The 26,056-nt window shown below is 40.7% G+C and overlaps 1 protein-coding gene across 1 annotated transcript in view; it reads left to right on the forward strand.

The window, feature by feature from the left end:
* The window catches only part of adcy2b (adenylate cyclase 2b (brain)), a 69,886-nt gene that overhangs the window by 36,208 nt on the left and 7,622 nt on the right, over window positions 1-26,056 (forward strand). The window contains exons 8-18 of the mRNA XM_053637194.1: window positions 4,822-4,980; window positions 5,293-5,425; window positions 7,235-7,411; window positions 9,032-9,075; window positions 9,165-9,245; window positions 9,435-9,504; window positions 11,325-11,422; window positions 12,376-12,460; window positions 17,297-17,428; window positions 18,027-18,140; window positions 23,698-23,882. Coding sequence (XP_053493169.1) covers window positions 4,822-4,980; window positions 5,293-5,425; window positions 7,235-7,411; window positions 9,032-9,075; window positions 9,165-9,245; window positions 9,435-9,504; window positions 11,325-11,422; window positions 12,376-12,460; window positions 17,297-17,428; window positions 18,027-18,140; window positions 23,698-23,882 — 1,278 coding nt within the window. The remainder of the gene's footprint in view (window positions 1-4,821; window positions 4,981-5,292; window positions 5,426-7,234; window positions 7,412-9,031; window positions 9,076-9,164; window positions 9,246-9,434; window positions 9,505-11,324; window positions 11,423-12,375; window positions 12,461-17,296; window positions 17,429-18,026; window positions 18,141-23,697; window positions 23,883-26,056) is intronic.

Below are 26,056 nucleotides of genomic sequence, written 5' to 3' on the forward strand. Positions count from 1 at the left end.
ATGCAAATGAATCTCTAATATTTTTGCCTTTTTGACCTATATACAGTATGCGTTCTATTTCCTGCCATACATGTTTGTTAGTTAATGTATTCATTAGCACATAGGGGTAAAACCTGCTCAATAAGAAAGAATATACCTAAGACGCACTAATAATAAACACGGATCATTTCATTTCCCATGCACAGAAATTTTGATGTCCCGAAACACGAGCAAGAGCACGAGTGTTTATTTATGCACGTTTAATTCATATTCGTTCTCATAGAGCAGGTTTGATTTAGTTCACCCCTACGTGTTCGTTAATACGCTAACTAACAAACATGTACTAACATGTACTTAAGGTGGTCGTCATTCACGCACGAATCCACGAGACTCGAGGCATAGCTAAGGTGAGCTCTTCGTGATTAGTACAGTACACGCCTTAACTCACCATTAGTACATATCGAAGTAAGTATTAATGCAGGTATTGGTGCATGATTATTCATGTACTGTTACGGTAACGTGTTACCAAAATATCAACATACGAAACTATGAAAAAACAAATCATAGTAACTCATAGTAAAAAGGCTTCATAGTATAACTGACGAAAGCAATGCGAGCTTGAATTGACCACTCAGCTCTGCTCTCAAATCGCCTCTTTGTGTCAGAAAAACTTCATTTCAGACTACATTTTAGTGAAGTAAAAAACCTCATTTTGTTGGAATGCAGCCACAAGATAAGACACCAGTGAACAAAGGCTATAAACTCTGTAAATACACACACTCCCCAACTCAGCTGTACTCAGATCCGTTGAGTCACAGCGGCACTGGGGATGTACAGTGCATCCAATTACCTGAAACACCACACGCTCTAAAACTCACACACTATATGTGAGAATTTCCAGAGGATTCTCGTAGTTCCGTCGCTGTCTCGTTGCCTAACTGAAAATAAAGTAACGCTTTATTCGTATCGGCCACTGTAAACAGTCACACTAGTCTAGAGCAGGTCACAGCTGGTTGTGATATTGAATGGGAGAGCTAAAATATGTTACGGCATATCAGTGCCTCGACATTACTACTAAAGAGTTCTAGTTTCTCCTCAATTCGCTCCAGTGGACACACAATCCAGGAATTTGACCTGACACGGTGGTCAGTGAGAAGCTTTTTGAAAAAGAAGAAGCCTTTATTTGTCGTATGTACATTACAGCACGGTGAAATTCTTTTCTTCGCAACTCCCAGCTTGTTAAGAAGTTGGGGTCGGAGCGCAGGGTCAGCCCTGATACAGCGCCCCTGGAGTACAGAGGGTTAAGGGCCTGGCTCAAGGGCCCAACAGTGGAAGCTTGGCACTTGACCCCCCCTGGCCTTCTGATCAGTAACCCAGAGCCTTAAAGGTTGAGCCACTACAGTCGTAAAAATAAACCACTTGAAGCCAGCTGTCGAGAGCGAATAATATGACAGCGTGGATGCCAAAATGGAACGTGAAATAGCGGGAAGTTTAAACTGTACTTCACTTTATTTTGAAAGTCCAGTTTATAGCTTGTGATGTTTCTTAGATCATCCTTACACTCACCTGTAGTCCTATCACAGTTTCAGGTCACAGGTGCGTAACGCAGTGCCACTATCTGTATCTCTATCTTGGAATTAAACCCGAAGTGGGCGTGGCCAAAACTTGGGGGTGGGGTGGGACAGGGGTAGAAATGCCAGCAGTGTCAGTATGTTTTGTGAATTCTGGCTTTAACAGTTCCTCAACTTCAGTCACGTCACTATAGTTCATAATACATCTCAACTAGAGAAGACAGTGGAGCTGTTTATAGTTGCGAATACCACACAAACACCTCAATACAATATTTTCTAGCTAATTTAATTGGTTCTATTTCCCAAAATATAGACAAACTAGTAGTCTAATTTATACCACCGTGACACTGACCAGTAATTTATACCACCGTGACACTGACCAGTAATTTATACCACCGTGACAATTACCAGTAATTTATACCACCATGACACTGACCAGTAATTTATACCACCGTGTCACTGACCAGTAATTTATACCACCATGACACTGACCAGTAATTTATACCACCGTGTCACTCACCAGTAATTTATACCACCGTGACACTGACCAGTAATTTATACCACCGTGTCACTCACCAGTAATTTATACCACCGTGTCACTCACCAGTAATTTATACCACCGTGTCACTGACCAGTAATTTATACCACCGTGTCACTCACCAGTAATTTATACCACCGTGACACTGACCAGTAATTTATATCACCGTGTCACTCACCAGTAATTTATACCACCGTGTCACTCACCAGTAATTTATACCACCGTGTCACTCACCAGTAATTTATACCACCATGACATTGACCAGTAATTTATACCACCGTGTCACTGACCAGTAATTTATACCACCGTGACACTCACCAGTAATTTATACCACCATGACATTGACCAGTAATTTATACCACCGTGTCACTGACCAGTAATTTATACCACCGTGACACTGACCAGTAATTTATACCACCATGACATTGACCAGTAATTTATACCACCGTGACACTGACCAGTAATTTATACCACCATGACATTGACCAGTAATTTATACCACCGTGACACTCACCAGTAATTTATACCACCGTGTCACTGACCAGTAATTTATACCACCGTGTCACTCACCAGTAATTTATACCACCGTGACATTGACCAGTAATTTATACCACCGTGTCACTGACCAGTAATTTATACCACCGTGACACTGACCAGTAATTTATACCACCATGACATTGACCAGTAATTTATACCACCGTGTCACTCACCAGTAATTTATACCACCATGACATTGACCAGTAATTTATACCACCGTGTCACTGACCAGTAATTTATACCACCGTGTCACTCACCAGTAATTTATACCACCGTGACACTCACCAGTAATTTATACCACCGTGACACTCACCAGTAATTTATACCACCGTGACACTCACCAGTAATTTATACCACCGTGACTCTCACCAGTAATTTATACCACCGTGACATTGACCAGTAATTTATACCACCGTGACACTGACCAGTAATTTATACCACCGTGACACTCACCAGTAATTTATACCACCATGACATTGACCAGTAATTTATACCACCGTGACACTGACCAGTAATTTATACCACCATGACATTGACCCGTAATTTATACCACCGTGACACTCACCAGTAATTTATACCACCGTGTCACTGACCAGTAATTTATACCACCGTGTCACTCACCAGTAATTTATACCACCATGACATTGACCAGTAATTTATACCACCGTGTCACTGACCAGTAATTTATACCACCGTGTCACTCACCAGTAATTTATACCACCATGACATTGACCAGTAATTTATACCACCGTGACACTCACCAGTAATTTATACCACCGTGACACTCACCAGTAATTTATACCACCGTGACACTCACCAGTAATTTATACCACCATGACATTGACCAGTAATTTATACCACCGTGACACTGACCAGTAATTTATACCACCGTGACACTCACCAGTAATTTATACCACCATGACATTGACCAGTAATTTATACCACCGTGACACTGACCAGTAATTTATACCACCGTGACATTGACCAGTAATTTATACCACCGTGACACTGACCAGTAATTTATACCACCGTGACACTGACCAGTAATTTATACCACCGTGACACTCACCAGTAATTTATACCACCATGACATTGACCAGTAATTTATACCACCGTGACACTGACCAGTAATTTATACCACCATGACATTGACCAGTAATTTATACCACCGTGACACTGACCAGTAATTTATACCACCGTGACACTCACCAGTAATTTATACCACCATGACATTGACCAGTAATTTATACCACCGTGACACTGACCAGTAATTTATACCACCGTGACAATTACCAGTAATTTATACCACCGTGACACTGACCAGTAATTTATACCACCGTGACAATTACCAGTAATTTATACCACCGTGACACTGACCAGTAATTTATACCACCGTGACAATTACCAGTAATTTATACCACCGTGACAATTACCAGTAATTTATACCACCGTGACACTGACCAGTAATTTATACCACCGTGACACTCACCAGTAATTTATACCACCATGACATTGACCAGTAATTTATACCACCGTGACAATTACCAGTAATTTATACCACCGTGTCACTCACCAGTAATTTATACCACCATGACATTGACCAGTAATTTATACCACCGTGACACTGACCAGTAATTTATACCACCGTGATACTGAACCAGGTAGTTACTCTAGATGAAAGAATGAACGCTGCATGTTCAAAACAAAAACAATAAACAATCAAACAATGAAATGTTGGTCTTTGTTTCTACCACAAGCTTCATATCTGACTGCTTGCTTGTGCCCATCTGAAAGTAAGAACCTTACAGTGTCACTTTTGTTGTTTTTGTGGCATCCCGTGTGGTCCCAGTCATAATACACACCTCTATTCTCAACCAAGCTTTCTAAAAGCCTTCTATCTTGCCGGTTGCCGCCTTATTGTGGACTTTATCGGTACATTTTATGATGTTGCTGAGAATCAGGTTGCTTCATGACAGTCTACAGATGGTTTCTAGAGTGTCTAAAGTGGACCATCCAAAAACATTAGAAACGATTCTAGTGCTGAGTGGGATGAAATACATTAGTCAACCAGTAAAGTGCACTGGGGAAGCCAAGCGAGAGAAAGAGCGCAAAATGAGTATCAATTAGCACACGAGAAAACGTCTGTACGACAGTGTTGGCCAAGCTACAGTGCTGAAATGTGTCGTGTCATTACAGGAAGGTGCGAGATGCTACAGGCGTTGACATTAACATGCGTGTTGGAGTGCATTCTGGCAACGTGCTCTGCGGCGTAATTGGACTCCAGAAATGGCAGTATGACGTTTGGTCACATGATGTCACTCTGGCCAATCACATGGAGGCTGGAGGTGTACCTGGGTGAGCTTTTTTTTTTTTGTGATCCCTCTCTTTGTGCATGTGTGATCAACAGTGCGAAAGCTAACAAGAGCTCTTCACATTCAGTCGAACACACCGTGGAGAGCTCTGTGAAAGAGGCTGATGATGAGTTTTCTTTCAGCAAGAAGACAATAAAAGCTGCCCCGTCTCTTTTATTACCTCGCTGCCTCGTTCGTATTATATATTTACCGTCCAGTCCATGTGGGCTGCACGAGAGGATGTCATGTTTCTCGTCCGTGTATTGTTATTGAAGTGCTCTCTCTCTCTCTTTCACATCCTGCTGGTCCTCCCCAGCCGAGTTCACATCTCCTCTGTGACGCTGGAACATTTGAAGGGGGCCTATAAAGTGGAGGCGGGAGACGGACAGAGCCGAGACTCGTATCTGAAAGAACATGGCATTGTCACATACCTTGTCATCAATCCAAAGGTACAGTACCATCGAAACAGAGGTGTCTCTTTTAGTGTTTCTGAAATCCTGTGAAAAATAATCCTACAAGCCAATATTTCCATTTTAGCTACATTATGGTTAGTTTATCATAACTTTACATTGTCAATAATTGAAGGTTTGTAAATGTTTTGTCATGGTCTGTAAAGTGAAACTAGATGTGTGTATACATACGTAAAATGTGCTTGTTCCGATGGCAGCCATTTTGAAAACACAGGAAAAGTTCATTGGCAAGGCCACACCCCCTCACATGTGATGTCATTTTAAAGACCCAGTTGTCATCTTTAAGGAACAAAAGGACTTAATAGAGTGATATACATAGTATGAGAGATATGTGCAAAAACATGATGTCCACTGTAGTGGACAAAAATCAATTGCTGGGTCTCAGGAGGATGTCAAGCGGCGAACAATACAAGTAGTGCTACCATACAAGATTTATAATCGAGTTCTAGAGAAGACAAAGTGCGCAGAGTCGAGGTGTAAGAGCCAGAGTAAGTTTGTTTTTTTGTTTTTTTTTAATAATGTGGGGGTTAGCAGTTTAGGGGTTACTTAGTTGTTCACGGAAGAGGTGGGAGTTTAGCTGTTTGCGGTCCGGATTGAGGTTGGAAGTTCATTCCACCATTGAGGGACAGATAGTGTGAAGGTTCTGGAAAGTTTCCTCCGGGTGATCAGCTTTCCTCTCCCAGTCCAAAGACGTGCGTTGTAGGCTGATCGGCATTTTCCAAATTGACCGTAGTGTGTGACTGTGTGTGTCCGAGTTCCCTGGGATAAGCCTGGGCTCCCCGTGACCGTGTGTAGGAAAAACACTCAGGATCTACTAAGGATCTACGCGGAACCTCTAAGGGTTCCTCCGGAGTGACAACCAAAGAGGGTTCTAGAGTTCACATACTGTATGTCGAAAAAAATACAACCGATCATTTATAATACATATGCATATATGACCATATATCATGATTGATCACTTGATGATCAAGTGGGAAAATTCCCAAAATTCCCATATCACGACGGTCAAGCCCCATGTTCCGCCTATCTGGTTGCGTCGCATTGTATAGCACTCAGTTTGACAAACTGTTAAAAGGTGTCAAAGAAACAGCATCATTGCTTCCTTTGATTCCATTTAAACACCTACCATAATGTTTTGCAGTCCCAGTGTCTGGCAGCAACTTTGTAGCAATTTACCATACCATCAGCTTCAACATAAGCCGTCCTCCATAAACGCTTACTTTGAAGCGTATCTATTTACAGTGCAACTTGGCACAGCACAGGAGGATGTAACTCTGCCAATTTCAGACTGCCTACCGCTTTAGACTCGTACGTGTGCGTGGGTTTGCTCTCTTCCCACAGAGATGGCTCCGCTCGCCAACATCTTAACACCATCTATTTCATTTTGAAATACGGCCGTTTATTTTCGTTGCGTCAGTGCAAGGGGTGGTTCTATTTTCTTGACCCAGGGTGTGCACTAAATTAGAGATGATGTTGATTTGATTCGATGGTGCTTATTTGCATCAGAGCTGAAAATATTGATTATACCCTTGTATAGTGTTATGTGGTTCACTGAACACTGACACTGTTCCCTTGAATACTGCCTACAGTTTGGTACATCCTACACCCTGCCTAAACGTAATATACTGTATATATGTAATCTAGAATTGCCCTAATTCTTGATTATTATCTTGGGTCATACCCTAATATAAGCAGGCATGAATCATAATATTCCTATGTGACTGTACTGTACCTCGCCCGTACAGTTATTGACATATTTGATCATGTTTATGTGTATTTATCACTCAGGGAGAGAGACGCAGCCCGCAGCTCCACTGCCGTCCTCGTCCGGTTCTCTACGGGGCGAAGATGAGAGCGTCCGTGCGCATGACGCAGTACCTGGAGTCCTGGGGGGCAGCGAAGCCCTTCGCCAACCTGCACCACCGAGATAGCATGACCAACGAGAACGGCAAGATCAACACACATGTGAGTCGACTGAGGCATTAACAGAAACACAAGAGACCTGAACACTGGATTTGGAGCTCTCCAACAACGATGGCAGCCTACTCAGTGTTAAAAATGTTAAATGTGATACAACAGAAAGGAGTTTGAATCCCAACAGTGCCACAACCTCTGCTCTTTGGGTGGGAGTGATGGCATTACTCACTCTCTCTCTCTATCTCTCTCTCTCTCTCTCCTGTCAATCACTAGCCAATCGTGCATGTCTGTGAGCGTCATGTATGCATAAGAGGGCGCTTTACCTCCAAGTGTGTTACGCCGTCCTGTGATGCAGTTTGAAAAGACGTAGTCTCTGAGGAAGTACGTGTTAGCCTTCACCCTTCCCGATTGGCACCTATTGTATGATTGAGGAGAGCTGGCTGGTGGGAGGGAATTGGCAAGACCAAACTGAGGAAAAATTGGGGGAAAATGTTAAAGGAATACTTCATAATTACTTTCTGTTGCGTCTGTAAAGTGCGCACCATTACCATTTTGACCTTTTCTGGACTGGAGTTTTGGACTGGTATCACATTTTCTCTGCACTGAGAAAACATTTACACACTCAGAATGGAAGTGCAGGGCAGTTGTCGAACTAACAATAAAGGTTAAAGGATGAGACAAACGAGAGGAAAAAAATCCTACCAATGCTGTTCCTTTGTAGTTTTATCCAACATTCTGGTTACTTAAACTGTCCCACAAGTCTACGTTGGTGAATATGCAAATTATGCAAATTACTCTGAGAAACAGCTGGCCGAATCATTCATCGCAGTGTTCTACAAGAACTTTTATCGACTGATTTCAACTACTGCCCTTTCTCTTTCAGCCATGAGAGTTGTTACATAACGTGCAGCAGTGAAAGTTCTCTCTGTGCACTTCCTGACTCCAGTCTCTCGTCTAAAGCTCACGTAGATAATATTACTAGAGCTGCCTTTTCCCGTCTCGCTCTAAGAAACGTAACGATGTTAAGTGACAAAAAAACGAGTCTGTGCTTTGATTACATCTAGGTTGGACTACTGTAATGCCGTAGAGCGTGAACAAGCCTGCGTTAGTCTAGGGTTTTTACTAGAACCATTAAGTCTGGCAAAATTGCCCCTGTTTTATCCACAGGCTCTTTATTAGTACCTAGAATAATCAGGACTACAACAGGGAGCAGATCTTTCTCCTACAAATCCCCCAAGCTATTATTTGAGGCGTAGACACCGTGACAATCTTGAAGTGTAGGTTGAAGCTCTACAGATGCATTCAATTAAGTGCCCTGTAATATTCCTTTAACTGTCTTTCTACCATTTGCAGTCCCAAAACAAATAATTCAGTATTCAGTATGCTCTTTATATTTCTAATATCAAAATTTACAAAGTTCATTTAGACATTTTAGCTCATTGATTAATAAGGAAACACAGACAAGCTGAGTATTTGGTTTTGTGCCATTCATTCATAAATGATTTAAAACAAACAAATAAATAAATAAATAAAAAGATTTATAATTGATGCGCATGAAGTAGTCGATGTAAAACTTCCTAAATCAGAAACCCATGCCTCTTCACCATCGCAATGTTCATCATAAAAATGCGGGATTCTCTAAGCATCATCGTTCTTCGTCTTTTTCAGGACGTGCCAATGGGACACTATCATTTTCCCGGGCGATCAGAAAGGTCAGTCCTCTGAGCGTTAAGTGAGAAACTCCTCACCGACCCGCTCCGTCTCTCTCACACTGCTCATGCGTCACCTTTCTTTCGTTCAGAACAAAATCCCAGAAGAAGAGGTTCGAAGAGGAGCTGAACGAGCGGATGATTCGTACAATCGACGGCATCAACGCACAGAAGTGAGTGGGCCTACTTTTCTCTTCCAGCTCATTTCTATCGAGGAATCCTTTCACAATTTCACACGCTATTAAAGTGCACCGTCGGAGGATTTTTTTTTTTTTCGACTGCTGCTTAACTCATTATAATTACCAGTCCTTTACTTCAGGTAAGGCATGAATGCTCACCGTTTTTGTTCTTTCTCTTGTCAGACAGTGGCTGAAGTCTGAGGATATTCAGAGGATATCCCTGTTCTTTCACAATAAGACTCTGGAGAAAGAGGTGTGGTCCGATAGGAGTCATCCTGTGCGCAACATAACGGCATTCTATACATGTCTCAGTATTCATTATGTCTCAGTGTACGCTTTGTCTAGTTATAAAACCCAACTTTTCCCATTTTGGGTCCCGCTTTACTTAAAAAAGGGTAGTGTTCATAAAGCTCTGACACCTCACATAAATCGACATAAACATTTATAAAGGCTTATTCTAGCATGTACGTCTCAGCTTGTGTCATACGTCTCAAGTTGACGCAATGCCCGAGTCATGTGACATGGATTTTGTTTGAAGTGTTATGACACTTCATCATCATCATCATCATCATCATCATCATTAGGGATGCACCGATACCACTTTTTTTCAGACCAAGTACAAGTACTTACGTTTGGGTACTTGCCGATACCAAGTACTGATATGAGTACTTCACACTTTTCGGAATGCCCCACATCTGAAGCATGTCATCAAACGTACCTGTTATGGCTTGGCCAGTGAGCGAACCCCTAAACTGCGTTGCTTGTAAAACGACTCTCTGGGGAGTAAAATCCTCATCAATCCACTGTGCTGTTAAACTTATAAGAGACATTGGGCTGACACTGCTAGTCCAAATATCACTGGTGAAGTCCTGCAACAAGTTCCTGATGTGCTTTTTCACCAAGTCATGCAGCTTTGGTAATGTGGTATCTGTAATGTGGTGACGGCTGGGAATCTCATACTCCGGCTCAAATACACCAAGAAGACGACGAAATCCTGTATTATCTACAACTGACAACGGTTGGTCATCGAGAGCAATGAACTGTGTAAGAGCTTCTGCTATTTTTTTCTGCCTGTTGGTTGTCTCTGGACATTTTCTCTCGCTTCTCCAGCGTTTGTCGCAAAGTTGGTTGTTGCTGTTTCCCGCTGCTAGCATTAGCAAACTCTTTGCGCTCGGCGTTATGTTTGTTCTTTAGATGTTTAATCAAATGGCTTGTGTTGAATGAGCTATTTTTTACCCCTCTTCTTAACAGTTTAGTAGAGCATAGTTTGCAGTCTGCTCTACTTTTATCATTATCACTGATCTTAAAATATCTCCAAATTGCTGACGTTGCTCCTCTTCCGACTACCTGCTCAACTGACGAGAGGTTAGGCTATGTCACGTTGTCATAAAGTGGTATCGGTGCGGTTGTATCGGGGTAGTTTTACGAGTACGAGTACATGAGCACAGTATCAGGCCGACACCCGAGTACTGGTTTCGGTATCGGTGCATCCCTGATCATCATCATGATCATCGTCATGTGATTCGGAGCTAAATGTTAAATATTTGAAAAACAAACTCCATCTAATATAAAGCCTGAGAAAATATACTATATATATTTACATATATATATAACATTGGCACAAGTTTTAATAAAAATGTTATAGACTTTCTGTAAATATGTACTAGTAGATCTACACATTTATACGTTTGCCTCACACCTCCAGGGTTGGGGGTTCGTGTGTGTGTGTGTGTGTGTGTGTGGGTGTGTGGATTTTGCATGTTCTCTCCGTGCTTCAGGGGTTTCCTCCGGGTACTCCGGTTTCCTCCCCGAGAGCAAAGACGTGTGTCTTATTATTTCACATCATCACCACGATGTGCCTCATGATGATCTAACGTAAGGCAGGCTGTAAATTGTCATAACACTACCTCTGTCACATGACTCAGGTGTTGCCAATCAGATCACGGCACTCTTTCATGTATAACCCGTGTTCAGCTTGTCATGAAGTGTGTCACGATGTCAGCCTTACCAACACTGCCCTCGGAAAGTGACGAGATGTTGTTGTTGTTGTTGTTTTTTTTTTACGTGTTACAGTATAGAGCGACGGCCTTGCCAGCCTTTAAGTATTACGTCACCTGCGCGTGCGTCATCTTCTTCTGCATTTTCATCGTGCAAGTATTAGTTTTGCCGAAGTAAGTACCTCCTCACTTCCTCACTTTTGTCTCACGATCATAAGAATAATTCGGAGCAGCTCTTTAGCTCTCGCCCAACGATCACATTAGCCGAGCAATCTGAGCCAGAGTAGAGGGAAAGACGAAGACACAAACCAAGAATGAAAAGATCTCAACGTGTGATAGAGACATTACTGTATAGTTAGAGATCGATATGGATTTTGTGAATAAAAGCGCAGAAATTATGCCCTTTTTTTTTTGTTTTGTTTTTTTTTTTAATCTTCTGCGCGACTTCATCATCGTTCTAATTAACCGTGCCTGTGTCAGCCAGAAGCGCGCTCAGACATCTGAAAGCACGTATTGATTTTCCCTCTCTGTTCTCTCTAACGTGTCCTCACTCCCTCACTCTGTCATTATATCCATTTTATAGCACCATTAAATGAGCTGCCCCGACAGACCGTGACTCTTATAGTTTCCTTTACTTCTTGCCTTCTCTTTTGTATTCAAAATGACATTAGTGCCAGAGTGCAGTGAAGTCAAATTCACCTACGAAAATATCATATGCTTCCTGTTCAGGTGGCCTTCATAACAAAGAGCATAACAAAACTACTGGGAAATGAATATTATGACTTCTTGCGCTATCACACATTTGCTAGACGAGATTGTTTTTCTTTACAGAAGGAAATGATGTCTTCAGCTGTTTATCACGAGATTGGGTCAATAAGTTCAGCTGTGTAATATAATAGTGGGTGTCATTTTATTAATGGTCCTATTTTCAGCTGAAATGGGCCCTAAATGTGCATGTTTTGATACTGTTTTGCAGGTAAAATGCAGCCTTATGCTTTTCAGTGTCACCATAAATAATCTGAATAATCTGTCTGTGTGTGTGTGTGTGTGTGTGTGTGTGTGTGTGTGTGTGATTGTGTATTTTAAGGCTTAAAAAAATAAGAGCCGAACTGTTCTGTCTCATACAGGACCGCTGTGCTTAGTGTGTCTTTTGGAATGACCTTCCTGTTGCTAACTCTTATCCTCATCATTTGTTTCGCTGGCCGTATACTGGTGAGTGAACTTCTCACATTAATCAGAGTTCAATCAGGTTGTGCTGATAAGTCAACTAAGGAATAAAGCATGTCGGGGCATGGTGTTATAGGAAACTAACCAAAGACGGATTGGTGTGACGCGCCTGAAGACTTTCCTATTCTGAAAACTTTACAAAGTCGGAGACTCTTTACACTGTTTTTTTTTTTTCTTTACTTTTTGGGTGTGTCTGCCATACAGGTCCCTGGATGTAGCGTTATCAGACAATCCTATTCATTTGAGTCTAGATTTCAATATGCTGAAATCAACAGGATCAAATGACTTGGGTAAATCAATAAAAAGTGATGCCCTGTATCAAGAGCCTCAATAATGTCATTTAAGACCTTAACTGCAGCTGAAGTTGTGCTATGATTTTTTTTTTTCTTCTTGTGTGATGGAATATTATGTTCATATTACCATGCATGTATATTATGTTTGTAGTTACCCATGTTTGTAGGATCTCCGCCTTTTAATAATGGCATAACAAAAGCAGATTTACACATTTGTGTAGTTTGAATTTCATTTCAACGCGGCGATAGATGAAAAATATACGTCAGAGGGGTCAGCGATAAAATCCGCAGCTCGTATTATGAATAGTGGTTCTAATTTGATCAGGACTTATTTATATACTCGATCGTTTAAGAGCTTTTTGAACCTGACAAATAGTAGACCGTTTAAAACCGAAGTCCAATAAGTGTCTTGCTCTATAATATAATCCATATCATTGTTCATTTCTATAGTGTTGGGTGCCTGAAATAGAGATCCAGCAGCAACACAGTGCTTACTAAAACAATCCAGCTTTTCTCCTCTATCTGAGATTTGTATGGAATTATCCATTAGGTATAAGGGAAGCGCTACAGAGGCAATATTTTTCCAAAATTTCATAGGCTTGTTTAAGTTGCAAGCTGTTTCGTTTCAAAGGGAATCAGCTTTAGCTCTCTCTAGTCTGCACTGTGCGTCTATTACGTAGTTGTCTAAAACGAAGCCAATCAGATTGAAGCTCAGAGTGCCTCGCTCTAGCCCAGGCAACATCACGCTCGTGAATCAAATCGGATCACGTAGGTGGAAAACCGAGGGTCGTCACGACTCTTTACGCGGTATTTTTTGAGAGGAGCACGTCTATTTATAATAGTAAAATAAAAAAATACTGCCAGGTACACGCCGTATCTGGAATCAACAAAATCTTCTCCCAGTTGAAGCGAGCAAGGTCATAAGGTCAACAAAACCTCGTTCGCTAAATTGAGACGTACACCGCCTGGTAACGATACCATCAACAATTCCATCTTCGCAAGTGGTACTATCTTGAATGTCGTCACATTTATGTCGTATTTATTACTGTAATATTACAGTAAATCAAATATAAGGTTATTGAACTATTTCTAGAAATAAATAATCATCTGCCAATGGAATGGTAACGTTTAAAGCTTGGAATTAGTCAAAGGAAACGTCTAGAAATATGTTTAATGTTATATTTGGTTTATTGTAATCTTGTACTAAGAAATACTATCTACAGTTTTGCTCAAAAGTTTGCATACCCTCTCGGCTAAATCTTAACACTGTTAACAAAATAAGAACGATCCCATGTTTAAAATCCCATGTTTTTTTATTTAGTGCTGTCCTGAATACGCTACTTCACATAAGAGATGTTTACATATAGTCCACAAGACAATATTATAGCTGAATTTATTAAAAAATTACCCCGTTCGAACGTTTACACACGCTTGATTATTAATACCGTGTGTCGTTACCTGGATGATCAGAGACTGTGTTTATGTTTTGTGAGAGTTCTCCATGAGTCCCTTGTTTGTCCTGAGCAGTTAAACCGCCCACTGTTCTTCAGAAAAATCCTCCAGGTCCTGCACATTCTTTACTTTCCCAGCATCTTCTGCATATTTAACTCCTTTCCAACAGTGAAAATATGATGTCGAGATCCGTCTTTTCACACTGAGGACGACTGAGGGACTCGTACACGACTATCACAAAAGGTGCACACGTTCACCGACGCTCAAGAAGGCAACACGATACATTAAGAGCCAGGGGGGTGTAAACTTTTGAACAGGATGATCTGTGAAAAATTGTTACTATTGAATGGGGTGATTTTTATAAATTCAGCCGTTATCTCGTCTTGTGGACTATATGTAAACATCTGCTATGTGAAAATATATATACATATATATATATATATATACTTGCAGTATTTCACTATATTCAAGATATATTCAGTTTTGCAGTGTAAAGGTGTATCTCAGTCAAATAAAACAACAAAGCAGACCATAAAGATGTCCCTCTGTCGAACACCAGCCCAATATCACAGCAGAAAATCATCACTAATAGTAAATAATAGCAGAGGTCAGTAGTATAGTGGAAATGAATCAGTTATCAGGGTTTACAGGGTGAAGAACATATACGGACCATGTTTTACTGTTTTTGTTTTGCACCTGTTGAACGCAGGATGTCTTCGTTACGATTATAAAAACGGACGCCCTTGATGAAATAAAGGGGTTTTTGTTTTTTTTTTGTTTTTAATTCAAAATATGCTCAAAACATGCTCGGAGGAAGGCCACTTTTCTGCAGAAAAATCAGCACTTAAATGTTAATAAGCGCCGAGCTGAGCTGCATTCGCAAGCTGCAGACTGTTTCGAAAAAAGAAAGGAACACGTGGACCATTGTATCAAGGTCAGTTTTTCCTCGCTTTTCTGTACAACTCAAACAGTGTGTACAAGGACAACATTCTCGGCTCTCCGCAGAAAGGACTTGAAGGAAGGAAATGGCTCGATTCTCTTGGAAAAGGTCATCAGGTTCTCTAATGGCCTTTTTAAGTCTCTCCGTCGGTCCTTTATTTCAATGTGGACGGTAGTAGCAGGAGTAGATTTGAGGTGCTTTCTCTCTGGACTACTCTATGAACTGTCTCTTTGTCTGCTTTTATCCACAAATACAGTGCGTGTAAAGGGAAATTCATCTAAACGGGTCTAAAAGTAAATTGCGTCTGGATTTACGCCGTAATTACGTTTTTATTCGTTTGACGCTTTCATCCAGGATACAATCGAGCGGCTGCGGGTTAAGAGCTTTGCTCAAGCACCCGACCGTGACAGCTTAGCGGAGCTGGGATTTGAACTCGCAGCCTGATTAGTAGCGCATTACAACAGCCTTTTCACATTATTACTCGTTAACGCCGTACGAGATCCTAATAATATCTTGGCCGAATTCGGTAAGAGGCTGTGCAGATTATACAACGAAGATCCTGTAACAATAGACCTGTGATTAAAGAAAATGACCGCTTCCTGATTATGTCACTCGTCTGGCCTCATGCCAAAAGGGTTCACGTAAACAGAAACAACAACAACAACAAAAAAAGTCCTTGGGATATACGATAGTACCAGTGTTACAGTTGAGGACATACAGTTTCACATAACTGATGTTTACATATAGTCCACAAGACACAATAATAACTGAATTTACACTGAACCAGCTCAAAAGTTTACACACCCTTGATCCCGTGTGTCGTTAACTGGATGATCAACATTTGTGTTTATGTTTTGTGAGAGTTCTTCACGAGTCCCTTGTTCGTCCTGAGCAGTTAAACCGCCCACTGTTCTTCAGAAAAATCCTCCAGGTCCTGCACATTCTTTACTTTTCCATCATCTTCTACATATTTAACTCCTTTCCAACGGCGACTATATGATGTCGAGATCCGTCTTTTCACACTGAGGACGACTGAGGGACTCGTACACGACTATCACAAAAGGTGCACACGTTCACCGATGCTCAAGAAGGCAACACGATTAATACATTAAGAACCAGAGAGGGGTGTAAACTTTTGAACGGGATGATCGTGTGTAAATTGTTTTTATTTTGTCTTCTGGGAAACATGTCCATTCTCATGTCGCATGGAACGTCCATTCTTCAAAGTGAGCTTGCAGTAATAAGGATATTAAGAAAAACCAGTCCAATGACAAAAATCTACCCCTTTGAAAGTCCAAAATCATAACTGCTAAAAATATATATCGCACTATATATATATTGTTTGACTAGCAGCACAAGTCTAAAAGAAAAAGAACCCAGTTCCATGGGGAAAACGAGCTTGTCATGAAGGTTGATGCTTTCTTTCTTTCTTTCGTTTCCATCCAGCTAAAAACAAGCACTCTGTTGCATTTCTGCAGATCTCATCTCTTTATTTTGCACTTCTCTGATTTACTTTATTAATGTTAACTGTGGCTGCGCTTCTGTGAACCAAATCTGTCGAAACTCAAGCGAGTAACTCGATGAACGTCCCAGGTGAATAGATCTTCGTTGTGTTCCTGCTCTTCGTGTCTGTGATGCTCTGAAGAGCCTCGTTATACTCTCACTGTGAACGGAGAGCTTCAGACACGAACAGATGGTCGGAGTGCGGTGTTAGCAGTGCCCTGTCAAACATGACACAACATCAAATGCATAAAAGGGGAGGAAAAAGGCCAGCGTGTCCCAGGGTAGTGAAACTAGACCGGATTTATTTATTTATTTATTTACAGAAATAGAACCAAATCCCTTGTTCACAGATCAGCATCTGATTATAAAACTTTCTAAATGGCATTGATAATTCGACGTGAGAGATGTGTGAAAAGTCTCATATTGGCGTTTGGCGTTTAGATCACGATTTTCAGGGTGTTCTGCTTTCTATCGTGTCGTTTCAGGACTTCTGATTAAACGTGGACGTCTTTTCTGATCTTCCAAATATGCACACTGTTACAGCTGACATTTAGTAACCTTGGTGTTTAGCCGAGGAGCAAATATGCTAATGACATTAGTTTGGAGTTCAGACGTGTTTCCTTGTTGCCGTAGCGATCGGGTCGCGTGACCTCCTGCTCTCTCCTCCCGAGCTCGTCCTTGCTCAGCGCCAACAAGCCCTGCGTCCGGCTCGTCCTCACCATGGCAACCACCGTGCTCATCCTCGTCATGGCCGTCTTCAACATGGTGAGTGTCGTGACTGCCGGAGGGCTTATCCGAGGTCTCTGATTTCACGTGGTGAGGTCTGAGTGCGCTGGGGACCATGATATTCCATCTATTTGCACTTACACCGCCATCGCACATGTTAAGGCGCTGTGAGTCAGCTGCTCAGAAAAACCCTGGAGGAACAGTAATGCCTTAGAGCTGTTAGTGATCAGCCGTCAAGTGCAGTTCAGCTGCTGCTGCTTCTGTTCAGTTCTTTAGCACATAAAAGACGGTGCAAGACAAGCAGCTTAAGCAGGTCATAATAATAATAATAATAATAATAATAATAATAATAACCCAGCGGAGTCATTGAAGTGTTCCTGTTATAATCCCGATAGCGAAGTTAACACGATTCTGAAGTTAACGTGACGTTATCACTGCATCTTAGATGTCCTTATTTACTACATAATAGAGTTAACTTGTTAAATAAATTTAATAGTGGTGTTTGTTCAGCTAATGCTATTTCTAACAAAGGAATATCATGACTGCAGTCTGTCTTGTGCAGAATTAGTGCTTTCAAAGTCTTGTAGAAAACCATCTAGGAAAATGTGACATGTTCTCTCCACTTCTTGGTGCCCAGTTCTTTCTAGAAGACGAGAAGATGACAACAGTGGCTGCATCGAACATCTCCAATGAGACCTTCTACGGTGTTTATGGCCAAACCACTCAGTCGTCAGACAAGTTCTACCTGCCCGTGAGTTACTCGCTCCTCATAAAGACACTTCGGATGTTGTAGGGCTAAAATATTGCTAACTCTTGAAACTATTACTAAAACTTTTTCTAATAACCATCTAAAATAAATACAGTCATGCACTTTTAATGCAACGTACTTTCTTATGGAAGAACCACTGAATATTTCAAAGATAGAAATGGCAAATGAACTTATTCAACTAAATTACAAATGAAGGTATACGTAAAATAGAGGCGGATGTGACTTACATTTGAAGAATGTTGATTTGAGTCGCGGACATAGGATACGTGATGTTGAAGCCGTGATGGGAAAACGCACTTCTGATGTATTAAGCTCCTTCCTTGATGTTACAAGCCAACCCTGGGTTCTCCCAAGTATATCCTCTTATACCCCTGAGCCTCTGTGAAATGTATATTGAGCGAGATACCAAACAGGAATGATTGTTTTATGGCAAGATGGACCCCCAGCTGATTCGCTCACCCTACGGAACTGTAAATTCCTGCGAAAGGGTCCGTGGGATCAAAAGGAAAAGGTTATACCTATATTATATATATTTATGATATCACTACATCCCTCACTATGAAATATGGATAAAAGTGATACCAAACATGCCCTGAGTAATACTGTTCTTAAACACAGTTTTGATGATCGGCTTACGTTCACATGCTATCTCTGAAACACGTCCCTGATCCTTTTAACCTTCATCAAATTGTATAAATCTTCTACAAAGTAGAACAACCAGATACGAGGAAAAAGGATACAGACACTTAAAAAGCCTCTCCGGCAGCAGTCACAGAAGAGCTTTTAACTCAAAAGAGCCCGATGGTTGTTGACCTGAGTAAGAGGATATAAGAAATACATACGCATTTAAAAATATCGTTTACTCAAACCAGGGCCGGAATACAACTGGAACAGTAGAAGGATGCTCGAACACCCAATCAGTAGTAGAGTGAGCAGGACGGTGAGGGAGAACAAAAGATCCCAAACATCACAGTTTCAAAGACAGCTATTAGATTTCACCTCCGTAACAACATGCAGCTCCAGGACTTCACCAAGCTTCATTGGAACTGCATCTGGAATAATGTGGTTACATGAGACCAAAACCATCACTAGTTTGGTGAGGGGGAAAAAAGCAGGCTGCATACAAGAACTCCACATACCGAAGTGTCCTTGGGCGAGACACTGAACACCAAGTTGCTCCCGATGGCAAGTTAGCGCCTTGCATGGCAGCTCTGCTACCATTGGTGTGTGTGTGTGTGTGTGTGAGAGAGAGAGAGAGAGAGAGAGAGAGAGAGAGAATGGGTGAAAGAGAACCAGTGGAAAGTACTTTGGAACCGCTAAGGTTAAAAATGCGCTGTATAAGTACAGACCATTTACCAAGAACAACAACAACAACAACAAAAATCCTGACCATAAATTACACTATAAGACAAAAGTTTGGTAACACCTTAGAATGGTTTTCGTTTTCATATTTCTATTTTAGAATAATAACCATATTTATCAGTATAAAATTATGCATAGGGAATTAAACAGCACTTAAGTGTTAACCAAATCAAACTGTATTTCATATTTGAAATTCGTTACAGTATTCTTCGTGCACTTTTGGTATCTTCTCAGCCAGCTTCATGTGGAGCTTCACCCAGGAGGTGTTTCTTAAACTTCCCAAACAGCCCGAGTTCCTCACTGCTTCTCCTAAATTGAAAACTACTGGTTTGGGGGAATACTGTTGGGATTTTTTTTTTTTTTTAAAGAAAAAACTACTTCTTAAAATGTTCTAATTTATTAAGCTTTTATTAAAATGCCTTTAAGAAATTTTTGATTGGTAGTGTATTGTGGTGGAACAGTGATTATTTGGGGCTGTTTTGTCACTGGTGGTCCAGAGACTCTGACGGCATCATGAAATCTGGTATGTACCAGGACATTTCGGCCCAAAAGCTGGTTGCCTCTGCCAAGAGGTTATGACTTGGACATATATGGATCTTTCAATCAAGCATACATCCAAATGGCCATCTAGGTCCACAGATTTGAATTCTATGAATATGTTGTGGTCTGAATCGAAGAGGACAGGCTACATGCACGAACCTAAGAGTATAAAGGAGCTTGTAATATTTTGCATGGACAAGGGTCAGAAATTCTCGAGAGGTTATATAGAGAGACTCTGTGCTGTTATTTTGTCCGGGACAGGCTTCACCAAATATTCTTTGTGGTGTTTTGCTGAAAAAAAATTGCCTGAAAAAGTATGCCACTATTAACACTAATGTTGATTGGTGGTGTATCAGTAGTACAGCAGTGCACTGTACATTAATGTAAGTGTAGTAGAACGTGTATATACTGTATTAATATGCGAGAGGATTTTTCTGAGATACTGGGGCTGCTTTTGAAATTGCATACTGTGACAGTACCTACTGCATTCGATTCAGTACCTACTGCATTCGATTCAGTACCTACTGCTTTCGATTCAGTACCTGCTGCTTTCGATTCAGTACCTGGTGCTCTCGATTCAGTACCTACTGTTTTCGATTCAGTAACTACTGCTTTCGATTCAGTATCTACTGCATTCGATTCAGTACCTGCTGCTTTCGATTCAGTACCTGCTGCTTTCGATTCAGTAACTACTGCATTCGATTCAGTACCTACTGCTTTCGATTCAGTACCTACTGCATTCGATTCAGTACCTGCTGCATTCGATTCAGTACCTGCTGCTTTCGATTCAGTACCTACTGCATTCGATTCAGTACCTACTGCATTCGATTCAGTACCTGCTGCTTTTGATTCAGTACCTGCTGCTTTCGATTTAGTACCTACTGCATTCGATTCAGTACCTGCTGCATTCGATTCAGTACCTGTTGCTTTTGATTCAGTACCTGCTGCTTTCGATTCAGTACCTGCTGCTTTCGATTCAGTACCTGCTGCATTCGATTCAGTACCTACTGCTTGGCCGTTGATGCAGTACGTACCCAATTAGTATAAGTGTGTAACATGCATCCAATTTGGACGTACTACATCCGCCATGCTGGCATCGTCACGTGACCTACAACGTAAAAAGAGCCGACATGGTGCCTTTCGCCATATTTTTATTCTGACAGGCTCTTCCGCACCAGTCCCGTTGCGGTGAATCATCAACAACTCACAGCAAAAGTGAAAGACAAAGCTAAATCCAATCCTATACTATATAGGACTGACAGCATTAGAAACTCAGTAATACTTCAAATCCCAAAGTGGGTTTGTTTTTATGGGCAGAAAAACTGCTGAGAGAGCTTTCAGCTCCAGTCCTCTGACGTCCCTAGAACCTTCAGGATTATTGCTGTAGCCCAGCAGAGACGAGACAGATGACCGTGTTTTAGGACAGAACAAAAATGAGCAGCGTTGCACCTTTTAGATGTTTCATCATTCTGTCCACATGACTTCATTTTTTTTTTTCTTTTTCTTTAACCGTTCATTACATTTCATCCTTCCTTTGCGTAAATGATTCCCCATACTTATTTGCTTCATTTATAAAGCTCTTTATATTTCTATTGTTATGAGTGTAACGATTCTTCATCAGTGATCAAATTCTCTTCACGAATCAGTGTTTAATTCTCAATGTCACATCCTAGTCATGCTTCACGGATGGTTTAATGGTTTTTGATAAACATAAAGCTCATATCAATGCTGAATAACAGTGCGTTATGAAAAGTTTCTCAGCAGAGCGCATTGATGTGTTTTTTCAGTTTAAAAGCAATTGGTAAGTGGTGACTAATGAGGATACATTCGTTCAACCCTTCATGTGCTCTCAGATTATTTAAAATTTAAAAAAAATAATTAATTAATATGCCTGTTTGGCCATGAGTTATACTGCATTATTCTCGTTAAGCCATTTTATATTAAAATCACAAATGCATTTTGTTTCGGCGTGACTCTGATGACGGTCAGGGGTGGAATTAATCATTTTTTCTTCTTATTTTTGTAATAAATATATTATTTATTCTGAGGGTGAATATAAAATGAGTTTTTTCTTAAAACTGTCCATACGAGGGTTTTTATGGGGGCATGAAAGAAGCGTGACCCCATTTTCCATCTGCTTTGAAAAGCTGCAGCTCAATAAGAGTAAACATTCACAGCAGAACTGTTTTCTATACAAGCTATGGAAATAAATATACTCAACTGTTAGAGTCGTCACGGCAACGCAACACGTGCAAAAATCAACGGGTTATATACTGAGGAAAGAACCGAAAAACTTGTACAAGTTTAGTAAAAAAAAATATATATATATATATATAGGATCATGATAAACACTTTTTTAAATGAATTCCTCAGTCAAAGGTACAGAATTTGCACATTAAGATATAAATCTGTGTAATTTGTCTTTTCAGCTACGGCACTGCTTTTTCAGAGGGATGAACCTGTGGTTAGATGGTATCAGCGTAGTCAACATAAGTCCATAAAAGCAGTGTTGGATTCATTTAGCATGATCTACAGAGCAGGAAGGGTGAGGCGATAAACAATCATCGATTTCAGGGAAGAATCCCAAAGACACAAGAGCACAGATCAAGGCAAGGTCGAAACCAGAATATCAGTACACACAAATCCAGGCTTGGCAAGTTAACGTACGTGTACACTGAACATTACTTCGCAGAGTAGATGTGAATGGGGAGTCCTTCAATACTGCGTTGTTGTGAATGGGTTCAGATGTAGTGTGATTAGAAAGTCATGGTGGAATTGCAGCATTTTCAGTTCAGAAACACATTTCAGTTCAGGAAAGATTTCAGAACTATACAGCCGATCAGCCATAACATTAAAAGCACTGAAAGGTGGAGTGAATAACATTGATTATCTCGTTACACTGTCACCTGTCATGGGGTGGGATAGATCAGGCAGGAAGTGAACAGTTGGAAGCAGGAAAAATGGGCAAGCGTAAGGATCTGAGCGACCAGACTGTGATGGCTAGACGAGTGGGTCGGAGCATCTCCAAAACAACAGGTCTTGAGGGGTGTTCCCATTATGCAGTGGTTTGTACCTACCAATACACGATATTAGGCAGGTGGTTTTAATGTTATGGCTGATCAATGTATATAGGTGGAAATTTTACAATGTGAAGGGTTTTCCAAAATTATACTAAAAAATTTTATATATATATAAAATTTGTAGTATAATTTTGGAAAACCCTTCACATTGTAAAATTTCCACCTATATATATATATATATATATATATATATATATATATATATATATATATATATATATATATATATATATATATGGTGAGTTAAGTACACAGGTTTTCTGTTCTATTCACGTGGACTGTAGATAAGGTGGATATAGATTAGGATGAAAAGCTCTTGAGTATTTCTTTAACCATGTTAGCTTTTACTTTAACGTCTACGATGAACACCCAACTACATCAAACCACCTCGGACTCCACTTCAATAAAAATCCTCTCTTTGTAAATTGACTGCGTTCCTTAAGCTGTCTGGCTGAGTACCTCATTATTCAGCTCAAGTTTCTCCAAAGTTTTCATGACTGCACTTTGTCCTTTATTTTCAGAAATAAAACTTGATTAAGCCGTCTTTGCTCTTTCAGTACTTCATCTACAGCTGCATCCTGGGCCTCGTCTCCTGCTCCGTGTTCCTGAGGATCAATTACGAGCTGAAGATGGTGATCATGTTGGCCGCTGTGGTGGCCTACAACATCATCATACTCCAGACCCATGCTGCAGTGCTGGATGAGTACAGCATGGCCCTCTATAAGACCCAGCCATTGGACCGGTAGCGCACGCACGCACACACACAGACACACGCACACACACAGACACCCACACACACACGCACACACACACACACACACACTCACGCACCCACAGGAGATGGAATATTGGCAGGGCAATTTACCAAGGTAGCAACAGAAATAACCCAGCACCTTCAATAAGTCTCAGGATTATGAGCGACAGATGTTGAGATCGCAGGCTTAGTGGAGATTGCACTGAATTGATTTGTTTTCAGATGATTGACAGCAGAGCTGTTGAGTTCTGTGCAAGTCATTTAAACAGCTTTCCGTTAAGCCAGACCACATGTGGAAACTCTTTTATTCTGTTTGATTTCCTTCTGTCAGTTTGTCTCCATTTCTTCCTACTTTACTCTTAGTTTTTACTGTGTAGACCTCATCTAACTGATCAGTGATGCAGTTGTGGGCCTGTACTCCAAGACATTAAGTACAATATTAAATACAGTCAGCTCCAGAACCTGTCTTTTTTATTTATTTATTTATTTTAGAATAAACGCTGACAATGCAGCAGTGAACAATCCACAAACTGCCTCCAGACTCCCCAATCTATTGCTTGGTTTAAACAAACCAAAACATCCAGAACAAAGCTTTCTCTCTCTGCTCAGTGTTGGCTGATGTTTCTAAGACTTTACGGACTTTTCAAGGAGGAAAAAAACTGGATTGAGAACTGAATTTAAATGAAGACAGAGAGAGAGAGAGTTAAAAAAAAAAAAAAAGAAAAAGAAAAACTCAATCAAGCGCCAATTAAGACAAACTCCTAAGGAGCCAAACCCTAAAGAGGGCACTTCTAAGTGCTCTGAAAAGTAGCTACAATTTTGAATTAAAACAAAATCCCCTATGAACCCATTTTAAACCCCTTTAAAGCTCTTTTGTTGCATGTATTGCGAGTTAGTGGTTGCCAGTTTTAGAGAAACTACCCTTTTGGTGTTTTTCAGGGCAACAATCAGTTCAAACGACTCATGTTGGCTAACATAGCATATTTCCTGATGGAAAGAGGTGATATACTGTACAAGCACACACACACACACACACACACACACACACACACACACACACAACGTGACTTTGCTCTTTTGCCTTCAGCTGCAGAAGACTTTCTATGTCCTGTTTACACACCTTACATTCTTATTAGGGTAGTACTTATTATGAGTAGTACAGTTAGAGAGACAACAATTTCTCCCAAGTATGGCAGGTGGAGATGGGCAAGGTGTGGTAGCATTTTGGGGTCACCAAGTCTGCAAATTTACAAACTGTTTGAAAGGCAAGCCAGACGAAATCCTTTTTACTGTCCCACATGAGACCAAAATAGACATATTTGACAACAAACACTCAAGATGGGTTTGGAGTAAAAAAAAAAAGTATGATGGTTATACAGAAATAAACCCTTATCCCCACTGTTACACATGATGTTACACAGGATCTGTGATACCGTCAGGCTGTTTTCCTCATGGACTCCATGACTTAGCAAACGATTTTAAAGAAAATCCGACTGCCTCTGCCGAGAAGTTGCAACTGGCTCATGGTTGGATCTTCCAGCAGAGCAATGATCCAAAATGTACAAATCAAATCCACACACAAATGGTACATTGACCACCGAATCAAACTTTTGACAAACCTAAACCCCTTTAAAAAGCCTGTGGGATGAGCTGAAGAGAAGAGTCCACAGAAGAGAACTTTTCGTGGAGATTTTGTCTTGAGCAGTGGTCTCCGTTTCCTCACTCTGTGTTCTCCAATCTAATCATGGATTATTAAGAAGACTCAGTGGTTATGTTGGCAAAAGGGAGTTGCCTAACATACTAAATGCAGGTGTGCCAGCAATGGTGGCTTGTAGTTTTGTTTGTGGTTGGTGTTTATTTTCATGGAATAACATGACCTCAATTAAACATGAGTTATGAGATGATTAGATTTCTCTGGTATTTTCTGTGTGAGGTTAAGACAATTAACCACACGCCATTTATTCTGAAACTAACAGGTAAATAAATACCTTTGAACTTAACTTTGTTCCAGCAGGTTCTCTGAGGAGAAAGACGTCACTGAGTGCATTCTCTCTTACCTCTTTCATTCTACCTTTCTCCTGCACTCTCTGTCCTGATGACTCAGCGACGCCTGACAGCATCCGGCAAAGTCCTATGTAGATTTGTGCATTTGATATTACTCT

This window comes from Ictalurus furcatus, chromosome 12, assembly GCF_023375685.1.
Source record: "Ictalurus furcatus strain D&B chromosome 12, Billie_1.0, whole genome shotgun sequence".
NCBI classification, from domain to species: Eukaryota; Metazoa; Chordata; class Actinopteri; order Siluriformes; family Ictaluridae; genus Ictalurus; species Ictalurus furcatus.